At 42.7% G+C, this 22,259-nt stretch overlaps 1 protein-coding gene across 10 annotated transcripts in view; it reads left to right on the plus strand.

The window, feature by feature from the left end:
- Positions 1-20,472, plus strand: part of ENTPD5 (ectonucleoside triphosphate diphosphohydrolase 5) — a 32,381-nt gene extending 11,909 nt beyond the window's left edge. Inside the window, exons 1-15 of one of the 10 annotated variants that reach the window (XM_013967297.2) lie at positions 4,973-5,101; positions 6,682-6,911; positions 8,319-8,601; positions 9,223-9,302; positions 10,461-10,604; positions 10,799-10,874; positions 11,138-11,173; positions 11,515-11,603; positions 11,911-11,990; positions 12,692-12,753; positions 13,693-13,794; positions 14,482-14,622; positions 15,355-15,411; positions 16,121-16,236; positions 19,043-20,472. In XM_013967297.2, the coding sequence (XP_013822751.1) occupies positions 8,385-8,601; positions 9,223-9,302; positions 10,461-10,604; positions 10,799-10,874; positions 11,138-11,173; positions 11,515-11,603; positions 11,911-11,990; positions 12,692-12,753; positions 13,693-13,794; positions 14,482-14,622; positions 15,355-15,411; positions 16,121-16,236; positions 19,043-19,129 (1,287 nt within the window). In that variant the 5' untranslated portion in view covers positions 4,973-5,101; positions 6,682-6,911; positions 8,319-8,384 and the 3' untranslated portion in view covers positions 19,130-20,472. Of the gene's footprint in view, positions 1-4,972; positions 5,201-6,681; positions 6,912-8,318; positions 8,602-9,222; positions 9,303-10,460; positions 10,605-10,798; positions 10,875-11,137; positions 11,174-11,514; positions 11,604-11,910; positions 11,991-12,691; positions 12,754-13,692; positions 13,795-14,481; positions 14,623-15,354; positions 15,412-16,120; positions 16,237-19,042 lie in introns of those variants that run through there. The other 9 variants (XM_005686070.3, XM_013967295.2, XM_005686067.3 and 6 more) reach the window with 9 other exon arrangements.

Consider the following 22,259-nt stretch of genomic DNA (forward strand, 5'->3'; position numbering starts at 1 on the left):
CTCTTCCGTTCTAATCTATTCTTTGTTTTCATTTTGTTTCTCAAGCTTTGGCAAGAAATTCTTGAGGAAATTTAAAAATGAAATCAAACTGTCCATAATTTCCTTGCCGTTTTCATTTTTCTATAGTCCCTCTGTTCTTTGTCCACATGTCTCTCTTATTTATGTAGTTACTTCTGTTCACTTTTTGTAATCAGTTCAAATGTCATCTCATGATGCCTTTCCTAATCCTCTACGTAGATTTAGTCATCTGTGCATTGGGCTCCTTTACCATTTTAATGATTCACTTAAAAAGATGTGGTTATTAGATAAGTGAGTGGAAGCTACCAAGGCTCCCCACCCTGATTCTTACATGTAACTGCCAGATTCATATTTGTGATACTCCGTTGCTCAGAATTTTCAGTGGCTTCACGTTGCCTGCAAAGTCAAGTCTGAATTCCTTAGCTGAGTATTTGGTGAATTCTACTATCTGATCTCAGTTTGCCCTTCCAATTTTGTTTTCTACAACAGTCTGGTCTATTTGCTGTCCCTTGGGGTTCCTCCATCCTCTCTACATCCAGGTCTTGATTCATATTTTATTTTTTTCCTGAAAAGCACTCCTCCCATGCCCTAATTCCCCTCTTCATTACCCTTCTCAGAAGCTTCCCCTTTCACAAAGATTTCTCTGACCATGCCAGCTCAAAATAATCTCTCCCTGCTTTGAAATCTCAGAGCATAGAACTGTGCTGCTTGTCACATTTTAACTTCACAAAGGTGATTAAATTTTTCCTGTTTAGTCTCTTAAAGGGCAGATCTAAGATGTTTCATCTTTGCATTCTGTACTTATAAGTAGCATTAGGCAACTGATCATTTCTGGAATGGCTGAATGATTACATATGTGAATAAATAGACTTCTAGAACAGCGTTCCTGTGGGCTGCTTTGGAGGGAATAAAGTTGGGGATGTGATACATAGCCATAGTAAGACACGGGGAAAAGTGGTACTCCCTGCCCCAGTGCTCCTGTCTGCAGATACCATCAGGCCAATTGTCCCAGGTCTGTTCAGAATGTATTTACTGAAGTCTGACATGTTCCAGGCTCAGTAATTGGCTTTAGGAGTACGAAAGCTATTTCTTTCCTTCCCCTATACACCCTTCAGATAGCAAGGTGTTCTGGGGCTGTGGCCCTTGGCCCTTGGTATTGGATCTGTAAATCCTAAGTTATATTCTCAAATGAGGCGTTGCTCACTGTGCCGAGATCTGTCCCAGACTTACCCAATTAGACCCACTTTGGTTTTGTTTTGCCTAACTTACAGTCTAGGTGTTTGGGCTAATTCATTCCCATCAGCTTACTGTTGAAAATTTTCATTCAGTTACATTTTAAGTTTGCTTTATGTTCAATTTTTACTTTGTTAAAGTCAACTTTGCTGTGGAACTCAGAAGAATTGGCAGTGGGAGCTTCTACATTTCAGTGTTTTCAGACTTTGGTAGACCTTCCTAATCGCCTCTCTCATTCCATTATTTTACACTGTTGGGAAATATGTTAGTCAGTAGTGATATTTGCTTAAGGAGGGAATAGAAAGACATTAATAGCAGTCAGGTGTCACCAGGAAAACAAGTCCACTCATTTGGAAATCTGTTTTGATACCTCCAGAACAATTCTTTCTCACGCCTGTCCTCTATTCTGTTACACCTCTCCATTCCAGCCATACTGAACTTGTAGTAGTTGAAGTTCTCAGAGTTCTCCTGTGTCACTTCCATCATAATTCCTGCCTCTGATTCAGGACTGAGCTTGTACCTCTCATCCCTTAAAAAGCTTCCCACTCCCATTCTTCTCCTTCTGTGATGAGTTACTTGTCCCTTACATCCACTCCTGCCATAAGCACAGAACTATACTTGTGCATAGTTCTGTCAGAGAACTTGCCACGGTAGAGTACAGCTATTGGTTTATCTGTCTGTTTCTTCTAGTAAGCTGAAATCTTCCCCAGGAGCTGGGTCTGTATTTGAATTGTCTTTTGTATCTAGACTTAAATTGAAGAAGGTAGAGGAAACCACTAGACCATTCAGGTATGACCTAAATCAAATCCCTTATGATTATACAGTGGAAGTGAGAAATAGATTTAAGGGACTAGATCTGATACACAGAGTATCTGATGAACTATGGATGGAGGTTCATGACATTGTAGAGGAGACAGGGATCAAGACCATCCCCAAGAAAAAGAAATGCAAAAAAGCAAAATGGCTGTCTGAGGAGGCCTTAAAAATAGCTGTGAAAAGAAGAGAAGCAAAAAGCAAAGGACAAAAGGAAAGATATACCCATTTGAATGCAGAGTTCCAAAGAATAGCAAGGAGAGAGAAGAAGGCCTTCCTCAGGGATCAAGGCAAAGAAATAGAGGAAAACAATAGAATAGGAAAGACTAGAGATCTCTTCAGAGAAGGCAATGGCACCCCACTCCAGTACTCTTGCCTGGAAAATCCCATGGATGGAGGAGCCTGGTGGGCTGCAGTCCATGGGGTCCCTGAGAGTTGGACATGACTCAGTGACTTCACTTTCACTTTTCACTTTCATGCATTGGAGAAGGAAATGGCAACCCACTCCAGTGTTCTTGCCTGGAGAATCCCAGGGACAGCAGAACCTGGTGGGCTGCCATCTATGGGATCGCACTGAGTCGAACACGACTAAAGCGACTTAGCAGCAAAGATCTCTCCAAGAAAATCAGAGATAGCAAGGGAACATTTCATGCAAAGATGGACTTGATAAAGGACAGAAATGGTATGGACCTAACAGAAGCAGAAGATATTAAGAAGAGTTGGCAACAATACACAGAAGAACTATACAAAAAAGATCTTCATGACCCAGATAATCACAATGGTATGATCACTACCCTAGAGCCAGACATCCTGGAACGTGAGGTCAAGTGGGCCTTCGGAAGCATCACTACAGACAAAGCTAGTGGAGGTGATGGAATTCCAGAGCTATTTCAAATCCTAAAAAATGATGCTGTGAAAGTGCTGCACTCAATATGTCAGCAAATTTGGAAAACTCAGCAATGGCCACAGGACTGGAAAAGGTCAGGTTTCATTCCAATCCCAAAGAAAGGCAATGCCAAAGAATGCTCAAACTACCGCACAATTGCACTCATCTTACACACTAGTAAAGTAATGCTCAAAATTCTCCAAGCCAGGTTTCAGCAATACGTGAACTATGAACTTCCAGATGTTCAAGCTGGTTTTCGGAAAGGCAGAGGAACCAGAGATCAAATTGCCAACATTTGCTGGATCATCGAAAAAGCAAGAGAGTTCCAGAAAAACATCTATTTCTGCTTTATGCCAAAGCCTTTGACTGTGTGGATCACAATAAACTGTGGACAATTCTGAAAGAGACGGGAATACCAGACCACCTGACCTGCCTCTTGAGAAACCTATATGCAGGTCAGGAAGCAACAGTTAGAACTGGACATGGAACAACAGACTGGTTTCAAATAGGAAAAGGAGTACGTCAAGGCTGTATATTGTCACCCTGCTTATTTAACTTCTATGCAGAGTACATCATGAGAAACGCTGGGCTGGAAGAAATCAGGCTGGAATCAAGATTGCCGGGAGGAATATCAATAACCTCAGATATGCAGATGATACCATCCTTATGGCAGAAAGTGAAAAAGAACTAAAGAGCCTCTTGATGAAAGTGAAAGAGAGTGAAAAAGTTGGCTTAAAGCTCAACATTCAGAAAACGAAGATCATGATATCCGGTCCCATCACTTCATGGTAAATAGATGGGGAAACAGTGGCTGAATTTATTTTGGGGGGCTCCAAAATCACTGCAGATGGTGATTGTAGCCATGAAATTAAAAGACGCTTACTCCTTGGAAGAAAAGTTATGACCAACCTAGACAGCATGTTAAAAAGCAGAGCCGTTACTTTGCCAACAAAGGTCCGTCTAGTCAAGGCTATGGTTTTTCCAGTAGTCATGTATGGATGTGAGAGGTGGACTATAAAGAAAGCTGAGTGCAGAAGAATTGATGGTTTTGAACTGTGGTGTTGGAGAAGACTCTTGAGAGTCCTTTGGACTGCAAGGAGATCCAACCAGTCCAATCTAAAGGAGATCAGTCCTGGGTGTTCATTGGAAGGACTGATGCTGAAGCTGAAACTCCAATACTTTGGCCACCTGATGTGAAGAGCTGACTCACTTGAAAAGACCCTGATGTTGGGAAAGATTGAAGGCAGGAGGAGAAGGGGATGACAGAGGATGAGATGGTTAGATGGCGTCACCAACTCAATGGACGTGAGTTTGAGTAAACTCCGGGAGTTGGTGATGGACAGGGAGGCCTGGTGTGCTGTGGTTCATGGGGTCGCAAATAATTGGACACGATTGAGCTACTGAACTGGACTTTGTATCTAGAAGCTAGCACAGTGTCTGGTATGCTGGGAGGGATTGGGGGCAGGAGGAGAAGGGGACAACAGAGGATGAGATGGCTGGATGGCATCACTGACTCGATGGACGTGACTCAGTGAACTCTGGGAGATGGTGATGGACAGGGAGGCCTGGTTGTGCTGCGATTCATGGGGTCACAAAGAGTCAGACACGACTGAGTGACTGAACTGAACTGATGCTTATAAATTAGACAATCCAATGCTAGTCTCCTAAGTTCATCACAGAGATGGAAGGTTTTGAGGAGTGCTATTCACTTCTCAACTATTGAGCTAATGTAAAAACATGATTAGTAGGGATGGGTAATATTCTTACAAGGCTACATGTTTTGTAAGTGTAACATAACTAAATAATGTTGTAAAAACATTAATTTTGATCTCCTGTGTAAAAGCAACACAGAATTCAGTTCCTTGGCAACTTAAGCCCTATAAGCAGTAATTCTGCCAGTTGGCACTTAACTATCATAAAAGTAGATGAATCAGACGATCATGTATACTCAGAATAAAGGTGGATAAGGGAGGAGTGAAGAATAAAGAAGGGAGTGAGTTAGCAAAATGCCACATGGTTGCAAAGTAGCACAAAGGTGAAAGTGATTCAAATGAAACTAGCTAGAGTCAAAAACGCTGAAATAGGGGCAAAGAGCAAAAGGCAATCAACAGTGCGAGCAAGGAATCACAGGGATTGGGCAGACACGAGCAGGTGCGTACCCAGTGTGGGGGGCCCAGGCGCTGTGGGATTGTGGTCTCTGAAACTCTGGGGGACATAGAAGAAGGGAATCGAGTGTGATGCTCCAGGGAGGTGAGTTGGGGGGACTGGTGTTTACTATAGAGACAAAGATGCACTGAAAAGACCTTCAAAGGAGACGGGCATAGTGACCGACCCTAGCTGGCACCAAAGTCTCAAAAGAATTGAAGAGAGCTTTGTTGGGGGTGAATAAGGAGATAGCAAGAGAGGTTGAGAAGACTAATTCTGAAGGAGTGAATTTAAATACACTGATGTATTCTCTCCAGTCTGTGTACATTATTTTGAGTAGCATATAGAACTTGTTATATAATTGACACATTTGGAGAAACCATCCATCCTGGAAGTTTGGAATCATGATTTTCCAGTGTGTGGATAATGAACTCCTTTAGGAAAGAAGTCACTTGTTATATATTCTTATTAAATGGATGAGATCCAGTCCTTGAATCACTGGATCACTATTCATCCCTTCAGAGACTATATTCAACACCTACTATGTGGCAGTATCATTCCAGTGCCAGGAACACATTCATGAACAGACAAAATTATCTGCCCATGTATAGCTCATGAAGGGTGGGGGAATCAGGAGCAGGGAGTATGAGAAACCACCCTGGAAGTAGTAAATTATATAGTATATTAGAAGACGAGAAGTGCTGCGGAGAAAAACAAACAGGGAAGGAGGGTATTGATAGAAGATGCATGTGACTAGGTGGGTTGCGATTTTAAATATAGTAGACAAGGAAGGACTCTCTGAGAAGGTGACACCTGAGCAGAGACTGGCAGTGAGTTAGCAAGCCTGGTAGGCTGGTGTCATGTGAAATAGGGCTTCCCTGGTGGCTCAGAGGTTAAAGCATCTGCCTGCAATGTGAGAGACCTGGGTTCGATCCCTCGGTTGGGAAGATCCCCTGGAGAAGGAAATGGCAACCCACTCCAGTATTCTTGCCTGGAGAATCCCATGGACAGAGGAGCCTGGTGGACTACAGTCCACGGGGTCACAAAAATTCAGACACGACTGGGCGACTTCACTTCACTTCTTCTGTATGCTCTAAGCCGTTTGTTGTAAGCCTTTCTAATGCCATCCTTAAAGTAGCTATCTTAAAGAAAACTGAGAAGTGGTGTTAGAGGTAATTGTTGAGAGCGGATGGTGCGGTCTGTGTGTTCACCCTTTGCTTTCTCTAACATCTACTGTTTACCTTTACACTGAACACCTGGTATGACGCTGCAGTTTTCACTTTGTGAAAAGGGATACCTGGTATGCATTTTTTCCCCTTAATTTCTTTTGGAAGAAAAACAAAGTTTTGCTTAATGGAAATAGAAGCTGGAGAGTTGTTTGTTTTTTTCCCAGAAACCACAATAATAGAAAAAAATATGAGTGAGCCCTGAAGAAGCTGCTGTGCAGTCAGTCACAGCGGTGGAAGCAGGCTGGTGTCTGGAGAGCCCCTAAATACACTTCCGGAGAGTATGGAATGTGGTCTGGGCTTTGGACAAGGCCACAATCTGTTAACACTCAGAATCTGAAAGGTTGTTTTTGTCTTCAGTTCTGGTTGATCTACATGACCAGCCTGGCTGCTGCAAAGGAAGATTCCACCAAAGGGAGTGACTGAAGACGTGAGTATGAATCTGGCCCGGCAGCTGACCTGTTGCAGTGGTTTCCTTTAAGATTCTAGAGACAAGTTTCCTTTGAGATTCTACAATTTGCTGTCCTTAGACAATAGCTTTCATTCTTCACTGAAGGATAGAAGTTCAGTCTTGAAGAGTATTCAAACTGGTAAGTCTCACTCTGTCTTCGAGATACTTCAGAACAACTCCAGCTACTTCAAAGAGCTTTATTCCAGATGCAGTTAACTTGAATTTGCTTTATTTTATGTAGTATATTACCTAGGGAGGGAGAGAGACATTTTGATAAAACGCATCCTGGCAGATCAACAAATCTGAGAATGATACAGTCCTCATCTGTACTCCAAGCATACTGAGTATTCTATTGCGATTAGAGGGCTGGGGAATGAGGACTTTGGAGTTAGATCTTGTTTAACTAGTAACCATGACTTACATAAGGAGAAGTTCGGAGGCGAAAGGTGAATCAGAAGACCCAGAATTGTCTTGAGCAAAGTACATAAGAGGCAACTAAGGAAGCCTGAAATGTTGGAGGATATAGATGTGACCTTCCTCAGTAGCACCAGGAGAAAATGCACCCTATGCAGGAGACATTTTTCCATGAAACCTTACTCTAGTTTTTCTGCATCATTTGTATCTAAAATCCGAAGTAGATAACGCTGAGCACTTAATAAGTTTTTGTATTTGTTATAAGCAGATTAAGAAATACAGGCAGCAACTTGCCATAATGCACCACTTTATGACTCAGCAGGTCATTGAGCCTTTCTGTCTTTATTTGCCCTTCTGCTCTTAAGTGCTTATGGAGATAACATAGCCTGAAACCTGTGAAGCATGTTTTAAAAACCATAATGGTCTATTTAAGTGTTTTTGAATTAAGTTGATTTATTTCCTTAAAATGTGGTTGCAAGCCACTGGCAATATTGGTCACAGGTGGCCTGATTTTTAAAGGCTGTGAACACCCCAATGCCAGGGACTTTGTAACTTTTTTGTAACTTTATAACTTTAATTCAGAAATTGAAGCTTCTATTTATCAATCAAAAAGAAGAAAGAGGGAATTCTTTGGTGGTCCCCTGGCTAAGACTCCACACTTCCACTGCAGGGGACACCTGGTTGGGGAACTAAGATCCTGCAGGGCACATGGTTCATGATCTAAAGACAAAATTGTCAAAATGGAAAGAAAAAAATAAGATGCAACATTAGGAACAGCGTGACAGAGAGAGCCTTTGAGTATGTGTGATCCACCCTACTATTAAAAGCAGGGCAAGGGATGCAGGTTTGATCCCTGGTTGAGGAACTAAGAATTTTTGTGGCCAAAAAAATAGATGGAAAAAGAAAGAGCATGGAGAAATAAATTTAAAATCCCAGTTTCCTCTTGAAACCAGACACCCTTCAGAAAAGGTGCTCAGAGCCTCTGTCACCCTAGTCTAGCTTGTTATGCAGGTGTTTAGGAACAGAAGGACCAGCCTGGGGAAAGGGGTGGGATTTCTGTTGTGGGTGTTTCATCTTTTACAAGTGTAAACAAAGAGGCCAGTTGGTCTAACCTTGCATGCCTTTGTCCCAGAAGTCACTGCAGGTGTGTTAGCAGCACTGCTTCTGGAACAAAAGACTCACCGCGTCTCGGAAGAGAATGGCCCTTTCCCAGGGAATAGCCTTTTTCGTGCTGGTAGCGTCCTGTGTGTGCAGCACTGTCTTCCACAGACAGCAGCAGACTTGGTTTGAGGGGGTCTTCCTGTCCTCCATGTGCCCGGTCAGCGTCAGCGCCGGCACCTTGTATGGAATTATGTTTGACGCAGGGAGCACTGGGACACGAATTCATGTTTACACCTTCGTGCAGAAAATGCCAGGTGAGTGCAGCTGGCGCTCTCACCAGCATCGTGAAACCCACACTTGAGCATCTCCTCCTCCTAGAAACAGATGTGCTGAGAGTGTGTGATGCCAGCTACAGAATCTTACAGTCTCTAAATGTCTTTCTTCAGAGAAAACTCTGGACTATAACTGAACACATATGGTTTAATTTGGTGTAAAATTAAAAGCAATCAGGACTGCCTGTAGTCTGAACCCATGTGTCTAAGAAGTGTAGTTATAATTTGTCTTTACTTTTCTCCAAAGGTGAATTAATACTCCAGGGTTCAGAATATTGAGAGTGGTCTTGAGAAGAAGACCACAACCACCCTTGGAAAAGGGAATGAGGGGACCCTGAAGATTAATGTTTTCTGAATATTCAGTCTTCTCAAGTTACACATAGAGTCTAGGGAAAGGAGTAGAAGCGAGGTGCCCACCAGAGAAATGGCAGAGGGACCCTCAGTGATTACTTTTCATCCTCTCCCCCGCTATCCAATACTCCTTCAAGCCGTTCCTCGCAGGTGGGATGACTTGGAATCGCTGGGGGAGATAGCCAGGATCAGGAAGAGTCTGACTTTTGATAATTGGCCATCTCTCTTCTGTTTTGCTCATGGACAACATAGGACAGCTTCCAGTTCTGGAAGGGGAAATTTTTGATTCTGTGAAGCCAGGACTTTCTGCTTTTGTAGATCAACCTAAGCAGGTGAGTTTTTTACAATAGATGTTTAGATTCTCAAATGCCTTGATAGCTTGACCACACCACTGCTGTTAAATATTTTATGCTGTTCTCTGCTGATACTGAGGTCATGTGTGAGATCAGTTTTCTGTCCTCAGCTAATCTCCTGGATAACAGTAATTGTATAACCTGGGTTCACCAGGGCTTAGGGGGAAGGAGGTGTGAAAATAGCTTGTCACCCTGCTGGGAGAGCACCATCTTTCAGGAGATTGTGCTATTTGTATTGACTGTTTAAGATTTTGATTGGAAGCCATCAACTGCGTTAATTAATGTAGATGCAGAAAATGGTTGTGAAGTTCTATAAAGTAGAAGGTATACACATGGCAATTGAGGTGAACTCCATTTCAGAATGCCCTTATACAGCACAGAACCATGGTTATATTCTAGAAATTGGGCAAAACCCATGACAAAAAGTCTTCAGTAATAGAAGATGAATGTAGAGTTCTGTCATAGCTGTATTTCACATGTGAGCTCTCAGAGGATACAACACCCCATGTGTCAGGGGCCACACTGATATAAAATAGAGTAAGGCAGAATGTTGAACTTTGGTAGCATATATTAAAGATATTGTCCAGTGTCACAAGTGTAATCATTAACCAGAGGAAAACATGATGTTAAAAATGGCTTGAACTTGAAGAACCAAGAGGATGTTTTTTTTCTCAGCTTGCCGTTATGAAATGGCAAATGTGCTATAGAAAATTAGGAGCTGTTGAAAACAATTGCATTGTTAGAAATTGATTTGACATTTGGAGAGTAAAATTGTGTTGTGGCTATAATGTTTAAGAGGCAGTATATTGTCAGAACAGATGCTTACACAGAAAAACAATGGATTTAAAATAATGGATTCTAACATAATTTGAACATGTGTACCTTACATGTCGGTGCTGGTAATACAAAAATGAACCTGATGTGTCCTGTTGTGCCAGAACTCGTAAAAGGTGTAGCATAATGACAGCTGCAGCTAGCATTTGTGTGGCAGCTCTGCACAGTCTGCCCCCTCCCCTTTTTTTTTATAAAACCCTTGGGAGCCCTTGGCCCCCTTGCTCCTGATACTGTCCCAGAGCATGCTGCGGGAGCAGACACGCTCCACTAAATGCACTGTTCACCAGATGTTCTCTTTTGAAGGGTGCTGAGACTGTTCAAGAGCTCTTAGAGGTGGCCAAAGACTCAATCCCTCCAAGTCACTGGAAGAGAACGCCAGTGGTCCTAAAGGCAACAGCGGGGCTGCGCTTACTGCCAGAAGAGAAAGCTGATGCACTGCTCTTTGAGGTACATTGTTGTTTTGTTTGCTTGTTTTTACAAGAAACTGATGATGGCTTACCTAGTTTCTTAGGGAAAAGGAATGAGTTCTATTAAAATTTTATCTGGGGAAAATGAAGTGTGGTTTTCTAGGTATTATAGGATATGTTTGGAATCTGTTCTGTTGCCTTAGGGAATCTAGATTTCTTTCCTTTTTTTGCTAGGTAAAAGAGATCTTCAAGAAATCACCTTTCCTGGTACCAGATGACAGTGTTAGCATCATGGATGGATCCTATGAAGGTGGGCAAGGTGTTGATGTATGGTGGGGGAGAGGGCCGGGGTTAATGAATATCTGATTAAAGGCACTGGGGAGACAGGGTAGGGGTGCTGAAGAGAAAGGAACAGATAAGCAAGGAGGAAGGGGATAGCAGGAAATGGAAAGATGGGGAGCAGGGAATGTGTAATTTCGACACGAAATTTAGAGATAAGAGAACAAAGGTGGGGCCCAGGAAGAGGGGGAAAAATGCTCTGGATGTAATCTTTGTCTTTCTCTCCTTTTTTAGGCATATTAGCTTGGGTTACTGTGAATTTTCTGACAGGTAACACATTCTCACATTTACCTAAGAACTTAACTGGGTTTCACACATGGTCAGGGAGCAAAATATCAATACCTTTTCTCTTTATATTGTTCTTTCGTTTTTTAAAAAAAAGGAGGATGGGGAGGAAAGACAGGAAGTTAATGTTTATTACCTGCCTTCAGGACCTCAGCTGCAGCAAGAGTCCTTCCTGGTTAGCCCTTGCTTGCAGCCTTAGGTGCTGAGGAGCATGGAGTGTTAACAGAATGCCTCCAGTATATGCCAGGAGTAGGAGAGAAATTGCAGATGGGAGTGTTGGGCTGTCCAAGAAGCCCAGGATGCTCAGAGCTGACTGTCATTCGCAGGTCAGCTGCACGGCCACAACCAGGAGACTGTTGGGACCCTGGACCTGGGAGGGGCCTCCACCCAAATCACGTTCCTGCCTCAGTTCGAGGTGAGTCAGATACATACAAGGGTCTGGTTACCAACCCGCTTGACAGACATTTCATGGTGCTAAGAAAGGGCCCTGTTTCAGACAGCCGCTCCACCGTGAGCAGGCCGAGTAGTGTCAATTACTGACCGACTGAACTTGGTCTCACTGTTCAGAGTCCCTTTGATTCCTCAAGCCTTGTGAGATGAGCAGTGTAATCTGTCTTCTTCATCTCTGATTTTGGAGGGGAGGAGAGAGAGGGGATACTGAGGATAACATCTTCAGACTACTGTGGATCCTGAACAGTCTTTTTGCTTTTTCTGTTTTGCAGAAAACCCTGGAACAAACCCCTAGGGGCTACCTCACTTCCTTTGAGATGTTTAACAGCACTTATAAGCTCTATACACATAGGTGAGGGAGAGGGACATGGAGAAATAATATTTTGCATTGTCTGATTCTCCTAACTTTTCAAAGCATTTTCGCATTTCGTTGCAACTGACAAGCCTTACAAAATCTTTGCCAGTCCCCGAAGGCTTGATAACTGAAACCCACTTATCAGCCACTTACCAAAGCCCAGGGGACCCAAGATTCTCTATTCTTGGCCTAAAAACATGTAATAGTAATAAAATAAAAAGTAATATAAGATTTTTAAAAATAATGTAAAAGAGTAAAAAAGATAAGTAATATAAAAGTGAAAGTAATATAAGTCAAGTTTTCTCTAGAGACAGAACACTCAAAGAAGGTTCAGCCAAAGCTCTGTGTCAGCTTCTTTTAAACTGACCTCAGATGCTCAAAATCCAGCCCAGAATTTGATCACAGTTGGGCTAGAAGCTAAGATAATGAGAGCTTTTCTGCGGATGGTTCCCAGGGTGGGACCCTAGGAAGTGTCACCATCTCTGGCCTTTAAATCATGGAAAGTTCTTACTGCACAGCCCTGATCTGAACTGTGCAGGAATTACTGTGTGTTGTCTGCATGAGATGAATAGGTCACGGAGAACAAGGTTTTCCTCCCTCCAGAGGGAGACGGAGAAACCATATTACTTTTGGAAGAAGGAGCTTTAAGCTGGAGAATTCAGGACCAGCATGAAATTAGTCAATCCTGTATTTTACAGTTACTTGGGATTTGGATTGAAAGCTGCAAGACTAGCAACCCTGGGAGCCCTGGAGACAGAAGGTTTGTCTGGGTGCCTGTGCTGGTCGGGGTGTGGTGAGAGCGACACCAGTACTCAGCTTGCCTTTTCCCTACCTTGGCAGTGATTCTGTGGCAGAAGGGGTTATGCTGAAGTAGGAGGCATATGTTGTATAATGGCAAATTCCTTTTCTAATTTATGAGTTCAGATATTTTTATAGATATATTATTAACCATTTCCAGGATGATGTCTGTTGGTATAGGGGGTCTGTGGCCAGAAGGCTGAAGCATCTGCAGAAATTAAGGCTCAAGGAGCAAATCTGGCAGAAGCTCGCTCAGGCCCTTACGTTTTATGTGGGAGGTGCAGGCAGCAGTCCACTTACAGATAGAATAACCGAACCGCTCCATTCCTCTGTTCATAGGCAGAAAGGGGTCAAAAGTTCAGGCAGAACCAGGTTCAGTACTAGTCTTGTGATTTAGGGCCAGTTAGCTTAACTTCTTATGCCCCTTTTCTTCGCCTTAAAAGAGATTTTGCATTTAATTAAATCTGTGTGGCATGTGGTTCACAGTAAGCTATAATTGTGATGATGATTTGACATTTCAGAGTTTACATTTTCAGGTGTATTAAGTCTTAAAACAACCAATGAGAAGAGTAGACCAGTATTTTTTCCCTTTTTTTAGAAATGAGGGAACTTTATTCCATTATCAGTTTTAGATTTAATATATGATGAAAGCCAACAACCCCTCTGCCAAATAGACATAAGCATGAAAATTTGCCTGGAGTTTCAGGGGGTTCACCAAGCCCATCTGTGAACCCCAAGTAAGAATTCATATCGTAGGATGCAGTCACGGAACTAATTCCATATGATTTTAAGGCCCAGCCACCTTGATAATACCTTTTAACCTTACTGGCTTCTTGTTTGCCTTTCTTTCTCTCTCTCCCTCACACCCTTGCCTCTTACTTTGTGGTCTGGTTTCTTCTAGGAATTGATGGACACACTTTCCGAAGTGCCTGTCTGCCGAGATGGTTGGAAGCAGAGTGGATCTTTGGGGGTGTGAAATACCAGTATGGTGGCAATCAAGAAGGCAAGTGGTGTTTTTTCCACTGGTTGAAATTACGTTTATAGTAGAAGTCTGGAAAAGTCCCATGGGAAACTTCTTCCGGAGCTCAAGAGAAGAGAAGCTTTTTTTTTTGCAGGAGCTAATTCCGAGGAGATGTTGGTGTGCCTCCAGGAGTAGTGTAGCATGACCGTGAACACGGCATCTGTCACTCTCTGTGCAGCTCTTTCCTGCCCAAGTGTTGCGGATCCATTAGAAACCTCTTAGCTGGCATCTAACGTATTAAGGGTCTCAGCCCTCAGCAGGGTGAAACTGTCTCAGATTCAATTAATGTTTAGCTATTTCAGTTAGAGAATTGAGACGATAAAACAGTAATTGATCTTAGGTATTATAAAAGGCATAGACGTTCAACTCAAGGGAGCAACTTAATTTTTCCAGTGAAGAAGCAGGTAAGCCTCTGCATACTTATCATAACTACGGTGAAACGCAGTGCTGGGCGGCAGCTCGAGGTGGGCCGTGGCTTCTTTGGTGAACGCAGGTTAGGGAAGGAGCCTCCGTGGAGAAGCAAGTACCAGTTTTCCAGAGGGATGAAGCTGCAGAAGTTTGCTCATCTTTGTCCCGAGCCTCAGCGCGCCTTGGTCCTCCTGGTGTTCCTCCCTCAGCAGCCTGCCTCTCACTTTCCCACCTTGCCCCTGTGCACCTTTGCCCCAACAGGAGAGGTGGGCTTTGAGCCCTGCTATGCGGAAGTGCTGAGGGTGGTGCAAGGAAAACTTCATCAACCAGATGAGGTCCAGAGAGGCTCCTTCTACGCTTTCTCTTACTACTATGACCGAGCCGTGGACACAGACATGATTGGTAAGTTCATGCCAGGTGTCAGTGCAGGGGGGAGCTGGGCAAGCCTGTGGTGGGGAAGGGAGGGGACAAAGGAGTATTTGCAATGCTTTGTTGAGCTGCTCACCCTGCTTTGCTCCCAAGTCACTCAAGTGGGAGAGTATGGTTTAGAATCTTTTGGGGCTAGAAGGTGGCCTAAACCAGTATACATGAAGTATATACTAAACAAGTATACATGAAGTCTTTTCTTTCTTTTTTTTACATCTTAATGGAGGTATAATTGACATAAAATAAAACGCACATATTTCAAGTATATGATTGGGTAAGTTTTGACATGTATAAACATCCACGAAACCATCACCAAATTCAAGATAATGAATATACTCATCACCCCAAAATGTTTCCTCTTCCGCTTTATAACTGTTTTTCTTATCAAAATAGTAACACATTTTGTTTAGCTGTGAGAATGTATATATGTGATCAGTCATGGCCTGAGATATGAATTTTTTATTTTCTACTGTATTTAATGGCCCCTTTTTAATGGGCCAGTTTTTTAGCTGTAGTTAAGCATACATAACAGATTATAAGTAAAATAAATGGCATAGATTATATTGTAGGGATATGTCATGTTTGTTTATCTCATTTTTAATATTGGAAATTTTTTACTTTTTCATTATTATAAATATCACTAGGGTAAATTTTCTTATGCTTCCTGGAAGGCCTTTTGACTTCAACTGCTGTTCTGTTTCATTTCAGATTATGAAAAGGGGGGTGTTTTAAAAGTTGAAGATTTTGAGAGAAAAGCAAGGGAAGGTAAGTGTCAGTGGAAATCACTGAAGGCAAGCCTGTGAGGCTGTGCCTGCCAACCCCAGTGACCTTAAGGTCACCTGATGCACCTCAGCCAGCAGAAAGCCACTCAGCAGGTTGGTTTCCTATCTTTGCCAGCAGTTAAAAGCATTAAGTGGCAAAGAAAAAATGAGAATATAAGAGTTTGGACAAATAGTGAAAACCTTTTCTTCTTACTACATTTCTTTCTTCCTTTTTTAAAAGAAGTTGAAATAGTGTTATCAGTAGTAATGAAACTAACCACCAGAATATACGAGAAATAGTTGCAGTGGCTTCGTTGAAGGAGTCCATCGTAAATGCAAATAACTGATCTCATCCAGAGGCCATGAAATAGGACTAACTGGTATTTCCCTGTCTTCTGGGTCTCAGCATTAACACTGTATAAGGGACTTAGTTGAATTAAGCCCCAACATTAGGTCATAGCAAATGAACTAGGTAGGACCCACGCACCTTTGGGTATATGAGATGTCACGTCAAAAATGTGTAGGTTCTTGATGAGCTGGGGTCCTCCAGAGGCTGTCAGTGCACAGTTCTAAAGCCCCTGAGACTCCCAAGCATCTGGGAGAGGAAGAATGAGGATTCTGCTGTGCTTATTCTCAGTCCGTATTTAGAGAAAATCACACCTCTCAGATGGCTGCAGATTTGCATTGCACTCTCTTCTTTCTCTCACTGCCAGTGTGTGATAACCTGGAAAACTTCACCTCAGGCAGTCCCTTCCTGTGCATGGATCTCAGTTACATCACAGCCTTGTTGAAGGACGGCTTTGGCTTTGCGAGCAGCACCGTCTTACGGGTAAGAGAGAGGACACCAGTGTCACGTAACAGCCCTCTCACTCCACGGAATGTTGAGATAATTTCATTCAGGCTATGGACAAGGCAGTGTGCAAGGCACCATGAATATGGGAAATCAGCTTGATGGAGTAGCAGCTTCTAAGTACACTTGACCCTTGAATAATACAGGCTGAATAACACGGATTCTTTTCAATAATAAGTATTACAATACTACACAATCTGTGGTTCGTTGCATCCACAGATACGGAGGCCCGACTTTACAGTTATATGCAGGTTTTCGACTACACGGGTTGGCACCTATAACCCCCTGTTGTTCAAAGGTCGACTCTATATTACCCGGCAAGCTATCCCAGAGGTCATAGAGCAGAGTGGTTTGTGGCCCAAGTTAAGATGCCCAAGTCACATGGTTTATTAAATCAATTGCAAAAGTCAGAGTAAGAAGCAAGGGGAACACACAGGATGGGGTGCAAGCAGTGCTGTACTTCCTGAATTCTGGGTTCATACGTCCTGCCTGTCTTTGCTGCTGACAACGTGGTTTCAAGTACTGTAGGTAAAGTTTGGTCAAGGGCGCACAAGGACAGAGGGTGCCTGGGGCAAAGCTGCTCTTTTTGAAGGGGCATGGGGCAGGTATACTGGCCAGTAGCATCAGCTCACTCATTAGTCCATTTGATGATTTTGTTTGGCAGAGGACATGACGGACCTCTGCCAAAGGGCATCACCAGTGAGTGGCTTTCTAAGACCTCATGAGTATTGAATGCCTTACATAGTATGTTGTATGTATTTTGTGTGTGCCTCATATATTTAGTGCCTCTTGAGTTTTGGGTCCCTCTTTGTCTTCCTTACTTCATCTGTAGTAGCTTGTTATCTATTCCAAACAGTAAGTTTCATCCATCCCCTATTTTTTTATATTCTATACCATAATTTAGTAATTGCACATTTTAGTTACAAAGGTGATTAAGATGTAATCTTTGTCCTCAAATATTAATAGTATACAGACCATTAGAGGAGATGTAACAAACATACAACTATGCCACAAGGCAACTTTGAATTTTAAGGTCAAGTACGTAGATTGTACTTTGTGAAGTTCCCTCCTCTTGTGTCACTTCCCCTTCCTGTTTCTTCATTTCCAGATCAGTTTATAGTGCCTCATTTCTTATGTTATACAGATTTCATGAATTTATTTGTACAAAGGTATTTGGATTTAATGTGGTGGTATACCTGCCGAGAATATTGGCATTTGTTACCTGCCCATAGTCAGTAAAGTGTAGTGTTAAAAGCATGCCTCTGTTCTCTATCAGATCTGGGTTCAAGCTCTGATTCTACAAGCTTACTAGCTCTGTAGCCTTAGATGACTTACTTCCCCTCTCTTTTAAGTTCCTCATTCAAAACACGGGGGTCCTTAGAGTACCCATTTCTTAGGGCTGTTATGAAAATGGAGATAAAGTACAGTGCCTGGCACATAGTAAGTTATTAATATTGCTAGTGTAGGCAGTTCACACCAGTGGGAGGCTTGGGGTCATCCTAAGCCCTCAATACTAAGTTAACTACTACCTGTACTTAAGCATCAACAGTAACCAAATCATTTAAGGACAATTTTCTGCCATTTCCATTTCTGGCATCCTTTACGTCTTCATTTCAGTGGCAGCAGAATTTGCATCAGGGGTGGGCAGTCCCCAATTCCAGAGATCGCTTCACTTTGGCATCGAGGTCCTAAGGACAGAGGGACATTTCAGGGTGGTGGGGCTAGGGGGCACTCCCAGTGTGACTTGGGTATCACAGACTAAATCTCAAGATAATGATTCACATGCCATTCTTCTCAGCTTTTGGCACATTGACTGTTGACTTCATTTTATTAAGTTAACACAAAAGAATTGTGTCATAAGAAGTTAGAAGATTAAAAGCAGTCCACTGATTTGCAAACCTGGGCATAGCATCTTTATAATAGCTTATGCAGAATTCCAGTAAAACTGATACAAATGGAGTTATCTGGTTGAAGCAGAGGTAGGGGGCCTGGAACACCACCATCTGCCTCCTTTCTCCTTTGAAGCACTTCTAAGGAACCCCTAGGATTCTGAAGAAACAATTTGATAAATGCTGATCTGATGCTGGGAGGGATTGAGGGCAGGAGGAGAAGGGGACAACAGAGGATGAGGTGGCTGGATGGCATCACGGACTCGATGGACGTGAGTCTGAGTGAACTCCGGGAATTGGTGATGGACAGGGAGGCCTGGCGTGCTGCGATTCATGGGGTCACAAAGAGTCGGATACGACTGAGCAACTGAACTGAACTGAATCTAATCCTGTTATGTAATTGAGAAAATTAACTTTTGCCCAAAGTCACGGAACCAACTGAAGCACAATCTGGCCTAGAATGCCTAAAATCCCTTGGTTGGTTATTAACGAGTGCTTAAGAGGAGGAGGTTAATTACAAAGTATGAATTGAGAAGCTTAGTATGTTCTTTCCTACCCCTAAATCTACTAACACCTGCTATATGTTTAGTTTCAGGACTAGGGAGAGTTCAGAAGCCTATCTAAAAGGTCCTTTTCAGAAGTCCTGAGTTGAGACCACTTCCTGGGCCAGAAGATTCAGGGATCAGATGGGCAGGCGTAGGGGCGCTAGGCAGTAGCCGGGGGGGGGGGGGGGGGGACTTACAGGGAGTGTTGGGAGAAGCCTCCAGAGACTGGCTACTCCCACTGCTACCTTGGTTTAGCTATGTAGATGATCTGGGAAGATATTATCTGCTTGTTATACTTGCTAGAGTTGAAAATGGAATAAAAATGTGAAGACTTTTTCTCCTTCCCAACAGCTCACGAAGAAAGTGAACAACATCGAGACCGGCTGGGCCTTGGGGGCCACCTTTCACCTGCTGCAGTCTCTGGGCATCTCCCACTAAGGCGATGCCATTCCTCTGAGGCCTGCATTTGCCAACATTTTTAAAGGGAGAACGAGAGAGGATTCTGTTGTGTTCTGAGCTAGTCTGGGGGCCACCTGGACTGAAGCCCAGCAGCTGGTTTCATCAAGAGGAACGGGCTTTTGTAAACAAGTCTTGCCCTTGGGTCTAGAGATTTGGGTTTAATTAATTTTACACATCAAATGTGAACTGTTTCCTAACCACTCTTCATGCACAGCTGGTACCAGTATCTAAATCTTTGAGGTTCCTTGTGTATCAGAGAGCCAAAAGTAACAGCTTTGGGACTTATAACCTTGGGGAACCCAGGGATGGAACCGTGGCAACCAAAGAAAAATCTCATTTCAGCCCTTTTAGTGCCTCATCCCTTTGAACATTTTAATTATCCTCTTAGATGTTAAACTGATGACAGTCCCATGACCTTTTGACACTGGTGTTTTTCCTACACTTTGCCCTGTCCCACCTTTACTTCCACTTACCTGCCCTTAAAGAAAAAGGTTTTGCTTTCCATGTGTAATTCAGAGAAAAACACCATATCTGAAGTTACACGATCCCACTTTGTGTTAGTGCCAACCCAGCAGCTGAGAGCAGCCATTCTAAATCTCAGCAGGATGGAGAGCAACTCCTCATTGGCCAGAAGGGGGACATCCAGTTAAGGGGACACATTTTGGGAGGGTGTGGCTGCCTTGTACAGACCGCCTTTTAATCAACTTTTTATCAGTCAACCCTCGGATTAATGAACACATCCAATCTTATATAAGGAGTATGTGTGTTTCCACTGCAAATACCTCCTCCTACGCTTGTGTTTATATTGTCATCTTAAATTTTATTTCTTTGTATTTCTAATACAGCTATACCCTGGCTTCTGGTAAGAGGCCTGTGGGTATGCTTTCCAAGGACCTAGATTTTGGTAATAGCCCCTTTCAGCTTGCCCTTTTAGTCTCTTCATAGCAGTGTCTCTTTCTGACCTGCCCCCTGATCATTTCATTCTCTACATAGCTGTCTAGTCCCAGGGTTTCTGATACCCTTCCTGGTGACACATTTGACTTGGTTGGCCATCTTGGCCCACTTCCATATAGTTGATGCTCACTTTGAATATTCAGCATCTGATTTTGTGAATTATTTCCCCTAAAGTCCATTATCTTGTTCTCTCCCACATGACCAGCATTTGCTTGTCTACCCAGTTGATTGTTCTTGGACTTGGAAGATCTTCCTGTAGTCTGGCTCTTTACCTCCAGCTGCCTTCCAGCAGAATTGTATCTCTACACACTTGTAGCTTCCACAGTAGACTCAGCTTTTTCACATAAATATACTCGGCTCTCACACCAGTTCCTGGGGAACCTTATTTTTAAAGATAGTCCATTGAGTCAAGAAATATTTAATATCTGACGTGCAAATAACTAGGCAAATTTCTATATACTTATCCCCCCAAATTTGTTTTTTCAATTCTATGTGGCATTTTTGCATTCTTCACACTAATGTTTAATTATACTGAGGTCACTATTCCTTCTTCCAAAAATGCTAAAACAGAATGAAATAATAGAATCTTTAGAGTTGGAAACAGCTAAAAAATGTAATCCAGTCTTCTATCCATTGCAGTCCCTTAATGCTTCTAACTCGTTATCACTGTTTCTGTTTAGGCATGTTTCCAGACAACTCATTCCACTTTGGGACTGCACTGATGTTAAAAAAAAATCCCTCCTCCATAGTCACTTCTGCTCTAATCCCTCCTTCCAGTCTTTTGGGGCTTCCCTGGTGGCTCAGATGGTAAAGTGCCTGCCTGCAAAGCAGGAGACCTGGGTTCCCCTAGGTCGGGAAGATCCCCTGGAGGAAATGGCAACCCACTCCAGTACTCTTGCCTGGAAAATTCCATGGATAGAGGAGCCTGATAGGCTACGGTCCATGGGGTCACAGAGTCAGATATGACTTCACTTTCACTTTCATAGTCTTGGTGTTTTGAAGAAAACACCTCCTAAATCCCTTACATTCTCTTTAACATACTTGACCTCTGGACCTTCCCATCTTTGTCCAAAGAGAAGGCCATTAGAACCAGTCTTCATACACTAAATGTTCTTCAAGATTAGGGACAGGGAATCCCCTGGTGGTCCAGTGGTTAGGACTCCATGCTCACTGGTGAGGGCCCAGGTTCAGTTCCTGGTTTGAGAACTGAAATCCCATAAACTTCACTGGGGGAGACCGTTTCCCATTACAAAACATGTTTTCCCAAGAGATAAGCTGTGTTCAGTAAAGACTCCTCCAGCTTGATGGGTTCAGAGAAGTAAGATTTCCTGGTCTTTTATCACCACAGTTTATCTCTGAAACATTTTTTATAAAGGCCACACGTTGTTCAGCTGACTCCTTTAGTCATCCCAAATACTTTCAGAACTCTTGGGCAGATGCATTATAACTCCAGAAATATAGCTACATATTTTCTGATAATCTTGATTAGAACATCTGGAGAATTAACCAGTTTATCCATTATAAGAACAATTTAGAATGAGAATTTTTATTTCTTACAAAAGTTTGTCTATAATATTCTTTCTGCTGCTAGTATACTTTTGGGGCCTCTTACTAAGAGGTCCTACAGGGTCTACTGTTGGTGATTAGGCTTCCTTTCTGTAAATATGTTATATATTTCAAATACTTAGGACAAGGCCTGCCACATAGTGGATGCTGTGTGTGTGTTTTCATCAAAACATCCTCTGTGGGTCATGGAGGTCCTTGCAAGGTGTGCCTTAAAATTCATGTCTTGCCTGATTTTGTTTGTGTACTTTTGTAGAATCCATGTTCTTTTTACCTTTCTATTTTCTTATGAAAGATGACCTTTTTTCCCTACAGTGACCTTTCTGGACTTTGCCAGTAGTCACCCAGCTTTTCCCAGAGCTGCCATCTTTCATTCTGGGCACATTTTTCCTGAGATTCCAGGAAGATTTGCAACATTCACATTTTTACTCTAGGATCTTATAAATTTTCTGCATTTACCTGAAAAGCTCCCCTGTGGTAACACATTTCCCACTCCTTGAAAAATATTTCCCAAGAAAAGCTTACCTTGGGTCAAAAGCAGACTGTTATCTTCTCCTTTCATCTTCAAATCAGACTTCTGGGCAAGATATTC

The sequence above is a fragment of the Capra hircus genome, chromosome 10 (genome assembly GCF_001704415.2).
Source record: "Capra hircus breed San Clemente chromosome 10, ASM170441v1, whole genome shotgun sequence".
NCBI lineage: Eukaryota > Metazoa > Chordata > Mammalia > Artiodactyla > Bovidae > Capra > Capra hircus.